At 33.8% G+C, this 14,359-nt stretch overlaps 1 protein-coding gene across 5 annotated transcripts in view; it reads right to left on the bottom strand.

Moving 5' to 3' along the window:
• NBEA (neurobeachin) overlaps positions 1–14,359 on the bottom strand; it is a 453,368-nt gene that overhangs the window by 235,026 nt on the left and 203,983 nt on the right. For all 5 annotated transcript variants that reach the window (XM_058800580.1, XM_058800578.1, XM_058800579.1 and 2 more), the window contains one exon: positions 9,833–9,894. In XM_058800580.1, coding sequence (XP_058656563.1) covers positions 9,833–9,894 — 62 coding nt within the window. The remainder of the gene's footprint in view (positions 1–9,832; positions 9,895–14,359) is intronic.

The following is a 14,359-nucleotide window of genomic DNA, read 5'->3' as shown; positions in this document are numbered from 1 at the left end:
CCAAATGAAATGGATGCAGGGACAGTAGTTGGAAGATTTATGCTACAGCCAAATGGAACCACAGCATAGTCATTTGGTTATTAGCAGCTAAGTGCTGGAATGACTACACTACATCTCATGTGGTTTTGGTGTATCATGAATCTTCTGAGCCTTAGAGCAAGAGCTTGAAGCCTTTTCTCTGCCTCAAAAATGATGGTAGCAATTAGGTACTGAAATAACAGAAGCCTTTGACAAAATCATGTATGAGACAGCTACTTCTATGCAGGAATGCATGGATCTCTTCTCTTGGGGCTCCTGCTTGGTAGGGCTGTGGGGATGACTCAACAAGGTGGGGTGTGGAAGACTCAGGGCTAACACTGACAGTGTTCAAGAATGACACCACTTCTTTGTACTAAAAATAGAACAAAAATTTGCTTTTTACCTTTTGTGATAAATAAATTTAAAAACTGTTTTCTTACATAATTACCAAATATCAAGACTTTAGACATTCAGTTCAATTACTTCCAGTATAGCTTTGTTGTAAATAATTTATGTTATACAAAATTCTATTAAATTCTATTAATAAAAAATGTACTAATTAATTAGGATAATGGATAATGGAAATCACCACATTCCTTAACTTCTTCTCCTAATGTATTCTGTCATTGTTTGAAAAGTGCCAATGCGTAAAGAATGCCTCAGTACCATCTCCTTGAAAGAAAGTTCAGACTGAAAGCTGTTATGAAACTGTTTCATGCAGAGGACAGGAGATGAATACCACAGTACAGATATTGCTTGAAATTCAGGGGGTTTTTTAATAAAACATGATGCACATTCATTTACTCTCTGATATCATTAGAATTTTTATTTTTGAGTGTATTTTCCAAGTTTTATCTCTTTAAAATTCTCAAATCTCCAGTACACATTAAAAAAAAAGGAAAGAAAGAAAAAAAGGAAAAAAGGAAAAAAACAGTCAAGGCATGTTAAATTGATAATGGAAAATTTGCTTTGGAAAAAAGTAATGGAGGGGTCAAAAAGGAAAAAATAGACTCGGCATGTTAAGAACTTCTTCTTAGTTTATATTATATTTCTTTCCAAATAATCTTTTGCTTACAATTTTTAAATTTTTATTCATGATGTCTAGAACATGTCTTTAAAAACTCTTGTGATAATGTAGTATAGTTATTAAAAAAGGAACTGTGATTCTCAGAGTTCTCTCACCCTTTCCACTTTCTGCAAGGAAGTTTAAATTTGTATCAAAAATTTCAAGTTTCTCAAAGGAGTGCAGTTACTGAAATAGAGAGATACCTGGTGTAGTAATCATCCTACAATTCTCCTTGAACTACAGGTGCTACTGTGTAAATCAATTCTATCTTCATTGGACTTCTCTTTTCTCCATGCCTTAAATATAACTGAGGCTAATTTGTTTTTGTCATACTGAACATTTAGTGAATTTCCTAATCTAAGACAATCATAACTCAGTTGACACCTCAATTCTTTGATCACTGCAGCGTAATTAAAACTTATTGAGACAGACTGAATTCTATTATATCAACTTTCTTCTTTCTAGACCCTTGAATATATTTGGTTGAAAATCATATATGGAGCTGAACAGGTGCAAGCTTTCATCTGGAGAAGGAAATGGAAACTATAAAAATGTGTTTGCAATTCACAACATGCATGTAATTTAGCTCGGGTTTGAACTCCATGACGTGGAGTTACCTCCTAAAATCACCATTAACTTCCTATCCAAAAATCACCAATAACTTGCTTTACTTCATTTAGGAGGAAATATTCAAAAGAAATGTTACATGATGTATGAAATGTTTTGTGGTTTTTATATGGCAGAAAATTGTGTCCATTAAAAGCAGGTAAAAGAAGGAAAAAGCAGGTAAAAACAGGAAGACTGATTTCAAGACACTGTCTCATAAATTTTTGAGATGATTACACTGTTTTTAAGACCATAGATTTGTCCCTTCCAGTCCTAGAAGAATTTACCTAAAGATATTGGAGTCTGAAAACCTTGCATTATTGTTTGGAATGAGAATCAAATCTAAGAATTCCAGTAACACAGCTTGTATACTTCTCTCATACTCACATATATACTGCTGATAAAGGATATAAAAAAAGTATTTTTGGTCTACTATTTCAATAAATTTGGGATCAATTTTAGGCTTTTGTAATTGGTCGTCCATTTTAAACGTGGCTATTTCCCACAATAAGCAAGCTGCAGAATGACTGACGACATCCTTCTGGAAGGAAAATCTGCAAGTATTGGAATGCTCCTGGCCTCTGGCCAAATCCCAGAAAGGAAAAGAATGCAAAACTTTCATAACACTATTTATGCGAATGTGAATTTAATAAAACAATGGTAATAGAAAGTTTTAGATTACAGTTTCACAAGACTGCAGCATCATTTTCCCTCTATTGTCTTGACTTTAAATAATACATTAATTTTTTGCTTTCTTGGTAGCACACAGACCCCATTGCCCCTCTGATCACCTGTGGTAATTGGCCAATTTATCTTGACAATGGTGTCAACATTCCCAGAGGAACATTTCATTGGTATCTTGGAAGAAAAAACAAAACAACCCAAAAACTACAATTGCAAAAACATTTACATTATTCAAACAACACCAGAAAAATGGCCAAATTTATTCAGAAAAGTAACCCTTAGCATCTTGTAGAAATTCTGCATATCTTCTAATACAGACAGAAGAGAGGTACTACAGGATACATGTATCTCCATAACTTCTAGAGCTTACCTCCTGACTAGAATTTTTTTTTTTCAGTAAGGGATGCTAAAATTTTTATTAACAACATGTATGCTATGTATGGCAATTAATCCTAAAGACCAGTCCACTTTTTACACAACCACTCTTTGATGTTAGAGATAGGTAATTAATTTGAACTAATTCTTCCCAAAATAAATGAAAACAAATAATTTTTTTGGATGTACAGAAAAGTACTCCTCATATTGTCTCCATTATAGTGAGCCCCCTGAAAGCTATGGTATATTTATTATTTATGATGGATTCCAGTAATGAGCTTAGTATCCTTTCTCAACCCTTCAAGAACTACCAACTCACTCTGACTTTGTAGGTATTTCCTCCAGGTCTCAGATCCTTCTCAATTGTGTGGGCAGCTTTATAGAAACGTCAGGGGAAGACAACTTGCCGCATTTAATACTGAGAGGCTGATTCTTACAATTTCCTTATTCTTGCCATGAACCCAGAAGTTGTTCAGATCAGCATCTCACTTGTGTGTATTCTTTAATATTTTTTGACAAAATTACTCTACACAAGGACAGGCAAAAGAAAGGCCCTGAAGTCCCTTGACAACTCTGATATAATATAAAAAAGAAAACATCCTGCTTATTACTAAAAGCAAAACACAGAATTCGTTTTCTAAATGTATGGGAATCTGTAAGAACACCTCACAGAATGATGAAGAAAGTAAAATCGCTCAACAAGTAGGAAAGAATATACTAATGGTTTCCATTTGAAAGTTAGATTATCAGAAGCAGATGATCAAGAGATGAAGACAGATTGGGCTGGAAAACATTCCACACATGGACAATGCAAGAAAATTCTGAAACTATGATCTTTTGGAAAATAGTTTTCCAGATCATTCACCAGAATTCCTTAAATAAGGTAAGAAATGCCAAGGGTGGAGAAAGGGGGGAAAGTCTAAAAAATAACCACAAAACACCATCTCCTCAGAAAACCACTTAATTTTAGAGAAAAAAACCAACAAACATATAAAGGGAAATTTTTTTGGCTTCTCCTGTAGCTTGTACTGGGGTTCATTAAGGAAATTACACTAAGTGTGTATAACAACCTATTTGTGTATAGGCCATGTGGTGGATTATGAAGAGCCCAAAATCAACATTAGAACCTAATTATGTGTTTAAGCTGTACCATATTTGATACTGCATAAGGAAACAGAAGAAATACCCCCTTCCTCTTGATAGACCTTTGTGTAGTCCGAATAGGATGAGGATATTATAGAAACTACTCGCTTCACCTACAAAGATTGTGATTATTGAAATTAAATTTGAGCCTATGGTAAAATGTGGAGATACAAAGCCTCATTTTGGAGCAACATTGCTGAATATTTCATACACCTTTCTAGTGCTTTGTCCAGCATATGAAAATCTGTGTGTTTTTTTCATCTATTTTAACTTCTTGCTCTTGCTCTAACTTCTCCCATCAAATGCCAAAATTCCTTTCTTGTATCTTGACTCTTAGAGAAGCAGCCTGTGTTTCCTAGAGTGCAGCCATTGATCTGCAACCTGCTATAAGCTGTTGGTATTGTGGCTACCTTTGAAGCATAATCAGTTAAAAATAACTTTTTTACTCAGAGTTAATTTTTAGTTTGATGTAGCTGTTTCCACCATTACATATTCTGATGACAGGGATCAGCAGCAATATGGAGCTAGACATGGAGAAGTTACAATACATCTGCAAGTGTGATCTTGGCCAGAGAGAATCCTAAACTGACCACTAAAACTGTAGCCTAAGAATGTGTTTCCATTAGATGCAGAGATCTGAATTTACAGCTTGCTGCCATGAAAACACAAGTTGTGTTTTCTCTTTTCTCCTCTGTGCCCCCAATTTTTCAATCCTGAATCTTTTTCGTTAAGTAGCTCTGGTGGCTTTTGAACAAGGCTCTCAGCTAAAGAGCCACTAAACCAGGGAACAAATGTCTGAGAAATTTTCACATGTGTTTGTGAGTTAGTCTTGTAAATATCAGCACTTTTACAAAAGTGGGGTTAGCAGAGAAGAAGCTGCAGGATGGAAGCAGTGTAGGAGATAGATCCTTTGCTAGGATAAATATTTTAAAGATATCCTGGAAAAAAGGATAATTGAAACAATAAGTTTCTGGATTTTTACACGTTTCTATGCATCATTCTCCTCTATAAAATCAAATTTTAATTCAGACTTTTTTAGTCATATTATATGCAGAGTCGTCTCCTATTTGCAATAGTTTGAAAACAGACAGTGGATTATGCCACACAACAAATGCAAAAACACAAGCAAAGCTAAAACACCCAACTTGTTTTGTGATCAAGAAAAGAGAGATTAAAAAATTACATCCTCATAGGAATTTGCTTAACCAACCCTAATTTCATCATTGAAGTTATATCAAACTTAATTTCCTAAGTAGATTAAGTTACAGGGTTTTTTTCCCTTAGATTTAAGGGAAGCAGTTATTATTTAACTTATCTTCAGCCTTTCCTATTGTGGTTGGTGTCAAAAAGACAATAGCAAACCCTTGTGTAACTGTTCTGCTATCAGAGTTATTCTGAAAGGGCAATCACTTATTTAACAAAAATTATAAACTATGAGAACTCTAGGAATACCTCTGGAAGGAGACCAAGAACTACAATTAAAGATGAATCTAATACTGGCAACAAGAGTAAACAGACAAGAAATATTACAAAAAAGGAAAATCTATAATGAAAAGTAAAAGGTTTTGCACAGCAGAGCTAGACAATTCCTCCTTAAACTCTTATAGAAAGCCTTGAATACAGTATGTTTGGTGTCACAAATTGTGCACTGTGCTTCTACTATATGAATTGTACATTTCAAGGCATCTTCTGGTCAGCTGCAGGGACCAGAAAAAAAGGGGTTTTTTTGTTTTTATTTTGGTTTTTTAAATTTTATTTTTCCTTGGTTTCTGCGTTGATCAATTGCCAGTTACTGAAGAGCTATGCCATACTTTGAGGCAGAATGTACATCTAGATGTGCTGGTGTCTTCTGAAATCCCTGCAGTGCCTGGTTGATGGGTCTTTATTCTCAGAGATAAAACAACCATCAAATTTCCTCTCTGAGGATTCCCTTTGAATTTACACCAGCCAGGCACATCTTTGGGGTATTTTTTGTTCATTTGTTTTTACACCTCTCCTTGGAGTGTGATTAATTTCTTGATATTGCTCCAAATTTTTTCTGCCACTCAGGACAATGTAGCATTTATCCTCATAATAATTATATTTTCAAACAGATTGAGTAACAAGATGTCTTTAAAAATAAAGCAGTATTTTCTTTTTAGGAAAATTATTTTCCCTTGTAAATAGGTAAGATACAGAAAAATACAAGTGTCATGAGATAAAACTCCTCTGGGACTCAACTACTCAATTTTTTCAGAAGCTGTCTCCCCAAAGAGAAGAATCTGCAAAGGATCTGGAAGCAATTAGAAACTATTGTAGTGTTTTGGTTAGGGAAAAAAAAAAAAAGAAAAAAGAATATGAAAAAAAAGTAATTGAAATCTACATCTGATGTAAGAAGGAGCTACACTGCAAAAATTGATGCATTTTTCTAATACTGCATGGTTTATTGAAGAAATCTGCCACTCCAACAGCGACACAGCTGTGACATGCTCAACTAGGCTGAGGGAACAAAGACCAGCTAATCAAGCACAGATATTGTCAAACATAACACATCTTCATCCATTTTATGTAGAAATAGACTAAATCCAAATAAAAAGGCAGTGAAAATCATTATATGTTTATCATCAATTATTTAGAAATTTTTTTCAAGTGCTTGGATGTGTGATTATGGTTTATATAAATAAAGAGAATAAAGCTTCAAATTAACCTAAATTTTAATCTACTGCAGTAGATGTTACTAGGAAAAAGATATAACACAAGTATTATCTTACTGTAAAAGAAAGATTCTGAAAACACAGACTAGTGCTTTTTGTTCTTCCCCAAACCTACAAATGAAGTACCATCCATACAGGAGTTCCTTTAAAACTTAAAATGTATTTTTCACAGAAACTCCAAATTCCTCTGGGGGAAAGGCTTGATTGCATATTCCTCAGAGCCTAAAAGGCTGCCCATATGAACTGAATTATCCATGACATGTACCTTCAGACATTTGTAATGTGATATTTCATGTAAATTTAGACCATACCTTGGATGTGAGCCGCTGGCAATGTTGATTTTATTCAGGAGCTCAGATAAGAAAAAAAATTCTGACATCCCTGCTAATCTGTAGTCGTTAACATGGAATTTCCAACATAAAAAGCATAAAAGCATCTAATTTGCTGTAGCAAATGAAAGGAAAACAAACTTTGCATTTCCCTTTCCTTTTCAATGTCTAAAGTTACTCTGTTCTGTGCAAACAAAATTGTACTTTTCAAAGGTTTTTATTATCGCCATCTATCTTTTGAGTGACACTTTTCAAACTTCCCCACATAATCTGTAAAATGTCATTCAACTTGAATATAAAGGATTTACCCATGTTAGAAAGAAAAGCCCTATTTACAATGGGATTATAAAAAACCCACAAACTATATACTTTATGCAGTCTTTCTAGTTCGCATTGCTTAATTTGTCATAAGGAAAAACCCAGGTAGCGCTGCTTCTTCTCTGTATAGATAAGTTATCCTCAATTGCCGTGGACAACATCTCCTATGATCCTAAGTTCTGCTAACATTAGGCTGGATTATGATATTTGGCTGTCATTTTCTTCTACCCATTTTATGTATTAGTATTTTCATAGCATTTATCTCATGTTTTCTTCCGACAGACAGTTTTAAAATGTAAATTTAAAAAAAAAAAAAAACAACAATACTTCCCTGTAGAAGAATAGAAGTGCAGAGTGTTTTGTTTGCACCTATGGGATAAACCACTATATTCTGCAGAAATGCTACTGTTCAGAAGAATATTCCAGAGGTCAGAAAGGCAGGGGAGGAGGCTGCAATTTGCACCACTACGGCCCCCTGTTGACAGCTCCTGTAGAAACAATTACCATGACTCCCCCAACAAACACTACAGCATTAACTCCTGAAGTACTTCATAATAAATGGACACCCAGAGACAAAATCCTTGTTATTTAGAAGACAAGGAAACAACCCTGAAGTATCAGATGGGGTATAAAAACTAAAAGCTTGCAATTCACTCAAGTAATTAGGTAGATGGAAAAAGAGTTCTTCCAAGCAAACATTGAAGAAAATAAATAAACATTTGAAGCTTCAAAATTATTAGGCGTTTCCCATTAGTCCAGGTATAAAGTGAACATTATTTTTAAAATACTTTGAAATAAACCCAGCATGTATAGGAGTCATAAAAATAACAAATTGATTTTTGCTGCATTTGTTACGTAGCTTTACTGAGATGTCTAAAGAAAGAGCATTGCAGAAAGAGCTTAAATTTCTCTCTCTTCCTTTCAATCAATATTTGAGGCAAAGTTTCATCTCTAGGGCCCTTAATGGCAGGAATTCCTGGAGCCAGCAAATGAGTAATGTTAAACCTATGATTAGATGATGAGGCCATCAAAGACACTAGACCCTAATGCTACATTCCACTTTATTCCTGAGAACTGCAGCAAAACTAAAGGCTAGGGAAGAAAGGACTGTAAGTTATTCTTTCCCTTGAAGAAATGTTTCAAGAGCTGCTAAAAATAAAAGAAAAAAGTTGCATGACAAGAACATTGAGCTCAAAAGCCTTAATGGATCTTTTGGAATTTTCTTGGAACCCAAGACTTCACCATTAGGTAACAAATTTTTCGAGTGCCCTGCTAGAGAAGGTTTGAAGTTGAAATCCCACTGAGGATTCCTGCCAGGGATGTATTTTTCTTTTACGTTTCCCTAACTGATATCCCTCTAAAAGAGGAAGAAAAGAAAGGAAGAGGAAAAAAAATACAAAGGAAAACAAGATTTAATGATTTCCTTATGACACAAGCTTGAAGAAATGCAACTTACAGACAGACAAGGTAAGTTGGATTACTCGCCCCTAAATCTACTTGTAAATGTTTATTATTTGCAGATAAATTTCTCAAAAGTAGATTTTCATTTCAATTGTCCCTAGAAATGCCTTTGTTGACAGTTTATTTTTGGTACATGCTGTCAATATGCAGTAGTGAATGCTCAAGAAAAGCTACAATTTTCTTTGATAATTATATAATAAGTTAACATGGGCATTTTATACACAAACTTATTTTGAGTTGAACTGGTATTATAGTTTTATGAGGAATGTTGAATGAAATGAAGTGTTGTTAGAAGTTTTTAGAGAAGTATAAAAACTTACAGAGTTATTTGGATCTGTCAGGAAATCCTAATTTTCTTACATTCTACAAAGTGAACAAAGTTCTAAAATGCTTGCTGATAACTTCTTACTCGCACTTTAAATTAAAAGGGTATATACACAATATTAGCCATTAACAATTCTAGCAAGACAAATAATATGAAAAGTGAGATATAAATAATCCAAATAGTATGAGAAACTGGTTTAATTTTCAATATTTTATTTTTGAAAGCTTTTTCGAAACATTAATTATTTGGATTTCTGAGGAACTCATTACTGCTGTGTTAAAACACCAATAATCAATGACAGAATTTTTATATAGAAATGTTCTGCTTCTGCCAGTTCTTGAGGACTACTTAATCCATGTTCCTCTGCTTTTTATATAGTGACAGCTACGTAAAATATTCAATGTTATGCCATGTATATCAAAAGTAATAAAGTCAGCACAAAGCAATGTTTTAAAAAAAATCACTAATTCAAAGAGAAATTCCATCATAAAATTATGACCACAGTATCCTACTTACATATTCTAGATAAGAACGGGTTTGCAGGAGAGCTCATACACAGAGAAAATGCGTAATGTACATCCATACACTTTTAGAACATAAATGCAAATATACCTTGTATACTCTGTGAATATAGAAAAACTATAGAATTAATCTCTAAAAAAAAAAAATTACAACTTACTTATTACCAGAAGAAATTAATTTGGTTTTTTTTGGTAATGAAATGGAAGAATGAAACAAACTGCCAGATACAATTCCTTGGCTGACAGGGATTACACAAAGAAATTAATCCAATCAAAAACAGAGAATATCTTACCTGTGAACAAAGCAGCATAACCAGTTCAACCACTGAAGTACTTGACTTCATACAAACAAGACCTGCAATGAACAGTCAAAAATTAGTTGAAAAGATGGTGGTATTTTGATATTATAGCTCCATCATTCCATAAATCCATAAAACATATAAATGTATATTTTTTATAACTCAGAATAAAAGAAGTTTCAAGCACAATTAACTGAGACTTTCAGGTTCAAGAATAGTTAAATGTTCATAAAAATCACCTGGAATAATCTAGACCAGTTCAGGACAGAATGCCTTCTAATTATTTTTGGCATTTAGCATAGTTATTTAAATAAATAAGTAAATAAATAAATAAATATTGGTATAATCTGAAGCAATTTAATGTATGATAAACATAAGTTAACAGCTTTTGAATAATAAATAATGTATATCCATAAGAATAAAGTGATCAGTTAATAACAGATAAAGAATAAAGCCTCTGCTTAAACATTATTTTAATTTTCGTCTGATAAGTGATTATTCTGTAATTGAAAGCTTGAGTATTAATGAAAGAGGCATTCATGAGAAATCATATTTTTATTAAAATCAAACCCCATAATTTTTAGGGCATGTTTCTTAGAACAAACCTTGGATTCTGTAGTCTAACTGGTACTCATTGTTCTGTACTTCACATAAATAATAAATATCTAGTAACATTGTTGCTATTGCAAATACTGGTTTGTAGCTCTGGAAATGTAAATTTACTGTCTGAGAGAAGGATGCCATATCTAAGTATTTTGAAGATGAATTGTAAGGACATTTGCAGGAAATTTCATTTCTACTGTTAATCTTGCATGTGCTAGCTTCTGTTATCTAAAACCATATAGTCATTGATATGATGCTTTAGGGCATGGAAACACATTGACTATGTTACAAAAATGATAAATTTACAAATAAGCTTAAAAGTAAGGGCTAAATAGGTGGCTGGAAAGCAAGCTGATGTGCTTTAAGAACGTTTTTACAAACAGTGATTAGAGACAAAAGCACTCCTACACGATAGCATGTATATTTGTTTGGGGTAGTGGATAAATACCCTTTTGTGCCCATTTTGCTAACAACGCCATCCTTATTGTACAGTAACACAGAACAAGCTGTAAGAAGCCACTAGGCTTCCATTCTATCAGATATAGGGGCAGTTAATGAAATAAGAGGCAGATGTGCAAAGCTCATTTAGGGAGACAATTGCTGTAATTGATCAGCTATTCCCATGCTCAAGTGCTAGAGGATCAGAAAGATTAATGAGATGCTTATCACCTGCAGGCTACTTCCACTGTTTGGAAGCTGACAAAGAAAATCCAAACAGAAGACCAAACTCTACAGATAAGCCAATGCAGGTAGGACAGACACATCAAATATTTCATCATAGATTGTTATCTGGTTTATTCTGAATTCAACTCTTATTCTGTAAAATTAAAACAAACCAACCAAATAAACAAACCAAAATAAAACCTCTTTCTGTCATACACGTCTTTCAAAATCAGATCTCAGGTGTACTAAAACATGACTAAGGCAAAATAATGCTCTTGGAAACCTATCCCCATGCTACAATCTTCTAAATTTGTACATGTTCTTACTTCTGATTTTACATCAAAAGAACAAATGTATCCAGAATAAGCACCATACACAGTTATGAAAAAGAAACCAACTAAACTACATAAAAGCGATTATGCATCAGCAGTAATATCTTTGTATCTTCACCGGGTTTTCAAAAAGAAATCTTGACATAAAATATATACTCTGAAGATACATACATAATGAATATTTTCTGTCTTAATTAATTAAATTAGAAGTTCTTAAATTTCAAATACAGTTGGGCATTCCTATGCTACCTGTGCAGCTTCAAACAATACCAAAAAATTCTGGAGTGTGCCTAAAATGGCCCAAAGCTAGAAATACTCATGATAATCATCCAGATAACAATGATGATCTAGTCCTAATAACACAAAGCTACAGACATGAAAAAACATGATCCTGTTTGAAAGAGTCATAATTGCTTAGACCAAGATTATCTATTTACAATAAGAATATTTATACACTCTAACTTTTTAATAACATGATAATGATATAGGTCTAAGTGGTCATCTGACCTCAAACTGATGTCCTTTCGCTATTCCTCTGGACATTACTTGATAATTTTTATATATCACATCTAATCAACTGCAAACTTGGATTTAGCATTCCAGCACTGGAAAGGAGATTCAAACTGATTTTGTGAAATTCAGAAAAAGAAAAGGATACAGAACTGACATCTGGTTAGCACATCAGCAGGCCCCTTAGTTACCAGCTCTTTAATTGCCCGCTGATGAAACAACCCATTGGTAACAGTCATTAACACCTCTCATAACCACTAGTATTAAAAGAGGCTGGTTTCCAGGTCCAAAAGAAACAAATAATTATCTTAGAGACTGTAGCACTTTTTTTCATATGAAAATAGAGTGTGAGATAGGAAAGCCTCATTAAAGAAGGTCACGGTGTCAACGATGTTTGTCTCAGTCTACTGCAGAAATTAAGTGTGCAGCTCTCTACTCAGAAATAAGCAGAGCTTGGAGTGGCCCAGACAGAAAATGGGGAATCCTGTGTACCTTGATGGCCAGTAAGAAAGAAATAGAAACAGAAATACTTTCTCTTCACCTTTAACTACTCATATAATACATTCCTTGAAGTAAAACAGAATACAGAAATGCAAAACATTCATAGCAGGGCCACCATTTTATTTTATAAATTTTTTACATATCAGCCCCCTAATCCTACTTCAGGGACTCCTTTCACTCAAAACACGAGGGAAAGTGTGTGCCCTCCATTATATGCTCCATTTCCTCCATCCTAGCTGCCAAGGGCTCTATTGTGCTTCTTCCCATTTTCACTTTTTCCTGATTAAGCAGTTAAGATTTGAAATAAATAACGATTTTTTTTCTATTACACAAAACACAATTAATCTTCAAAATCTACTGTCAGAGTTGTCGTGCAGTCAATAGTAGAGAGTGATAAAAAAAGATCAGACTTAATGGAGGACAGATCTATTTCTGCCTATTAGGAAAAACTGTCAGAATGCAATCTCTGGTTGCATTATGAAGATCCCACATCATCAAAAGCTGCAGGAGCAAGTTTAGGAAGAACCCCAATCCCTATCCTATTTAACTTTTCCTTCATAGACCAGAAAAAAAGATAATCTTATTACTTTTTCAGTTTCTAGATTTGTACCCTCCTCTCCTCTAGGAGTCAAAATTGTGTGAATTGACTCATTTCTTCTGGCACAGCACAGGAACAAAAAAAGTTTCCCTTAGTGCACAGTCTATATCCTGACATATAAAAATTAAAAGAGGGGTAGAAAAGTTTTCCTCCCATTTTTCAGACAGTACAGAAGACATAAATTGGTTGAAGTCTCTTCATAAAACTAAAAATAGGATTTGTAGTATGAATCAGAATAAATATCAATTTTCCAATTGATTTTCTAAGCTCCAGAGTGCTAACAACTGCATTTTTTCTTCCTCTTTACCATTTTGCAGGGTTTGACAGGAGTTTTCAATGTGTGCAAAATTTTATTAGTTTTAACATAATGAGGAAAAAAAAGATAACAAGCTTGGAAAAATAATGGCATCTCTGATTGAAAAGAGCACACAAATCTATTTTCAGTTCTCTTTCCCCTCCTCAACTCTAATGAGAAAAAGTATTTGCCACTCAAACTAAAACTGTTGCCTGCATTCTTCAGCAGCAGATAAGTTCTTCCTATACCATCTGTATCAAATGCCATTAAGGAAGCTAATGTAATTACTAAAATACAAGTGGGTATTTCCTGCATACAGCAAGGTTAAAAAGGTCACTGTTGAACTGAATGGAGTGCGCGCTTTTTACATTTGCTGTTCTTCAGTAGTTTTCTTCATGGTCTATTCTCAGTCCATTAAATATAGCCATCAAAATTCAGCAATTTGATGGCAACAATGACCACATATATGGATGCAAAAACTGGAAGCATCAAGTGCATGACCTTGGCTAATCTGGAATAAATGATGTATGCCTGGCAATTATCTTGAAATGCTCTGGTTTACTTGACTTCTTTTTCAGTGCTCTTCTGTTGGCCCAAAGATATGCTAATTATTCCTTTTCACTATGACTTATTAATGTCTAAAAAAAGATTAATTTCAACTATACTGTTTTAGTCATGCCTGCGGCATCAATGAAGTCATAGGTTCAAAACTTCCAAGTCACCATGCTGAACTAGTCAGTGTGAATTTACATTTTGAAGAAATATAATGTAGGCTGATAAAATCAATTTTTTTAAAAAAAATCCTCATGAAATAAGATCATGGTTTTGAACTTCTTTTTATTATTATTAATACAATGTGTGTACGGGTCTAACTGAATACCACCACAACTTCATCTGGTACTTATTAAGGTTTGCCTGCATTTTCTTTCAGTGATTTTACTTTGTGTCAACTTAAACCCTCATTGGAACTGGAATCAATTGTAATACTAGCAAAAACAAAACCTAAATGTTTTTATAGC

The sequence above is a fragment of the Ammospiza caudacuta genome, chromosome 2 (assembly GCF_027887145.1).
Source record: "Ammospiza caudacuta isolate bAmmCau1 chromosome 2, bAmmCau1.pri, whole genome shotgun sequence".
NCBI classification, from domain to species: domain Eukaryota; kingdom Metazoa; phylum Chordata; class Aves; order Passeriformes; family Passerellidae; genus Ammospiza; species Ammospiza caudacuta.
This window is presented reverse-complemented; position numbering and strand designations above follow the sequence as displayed.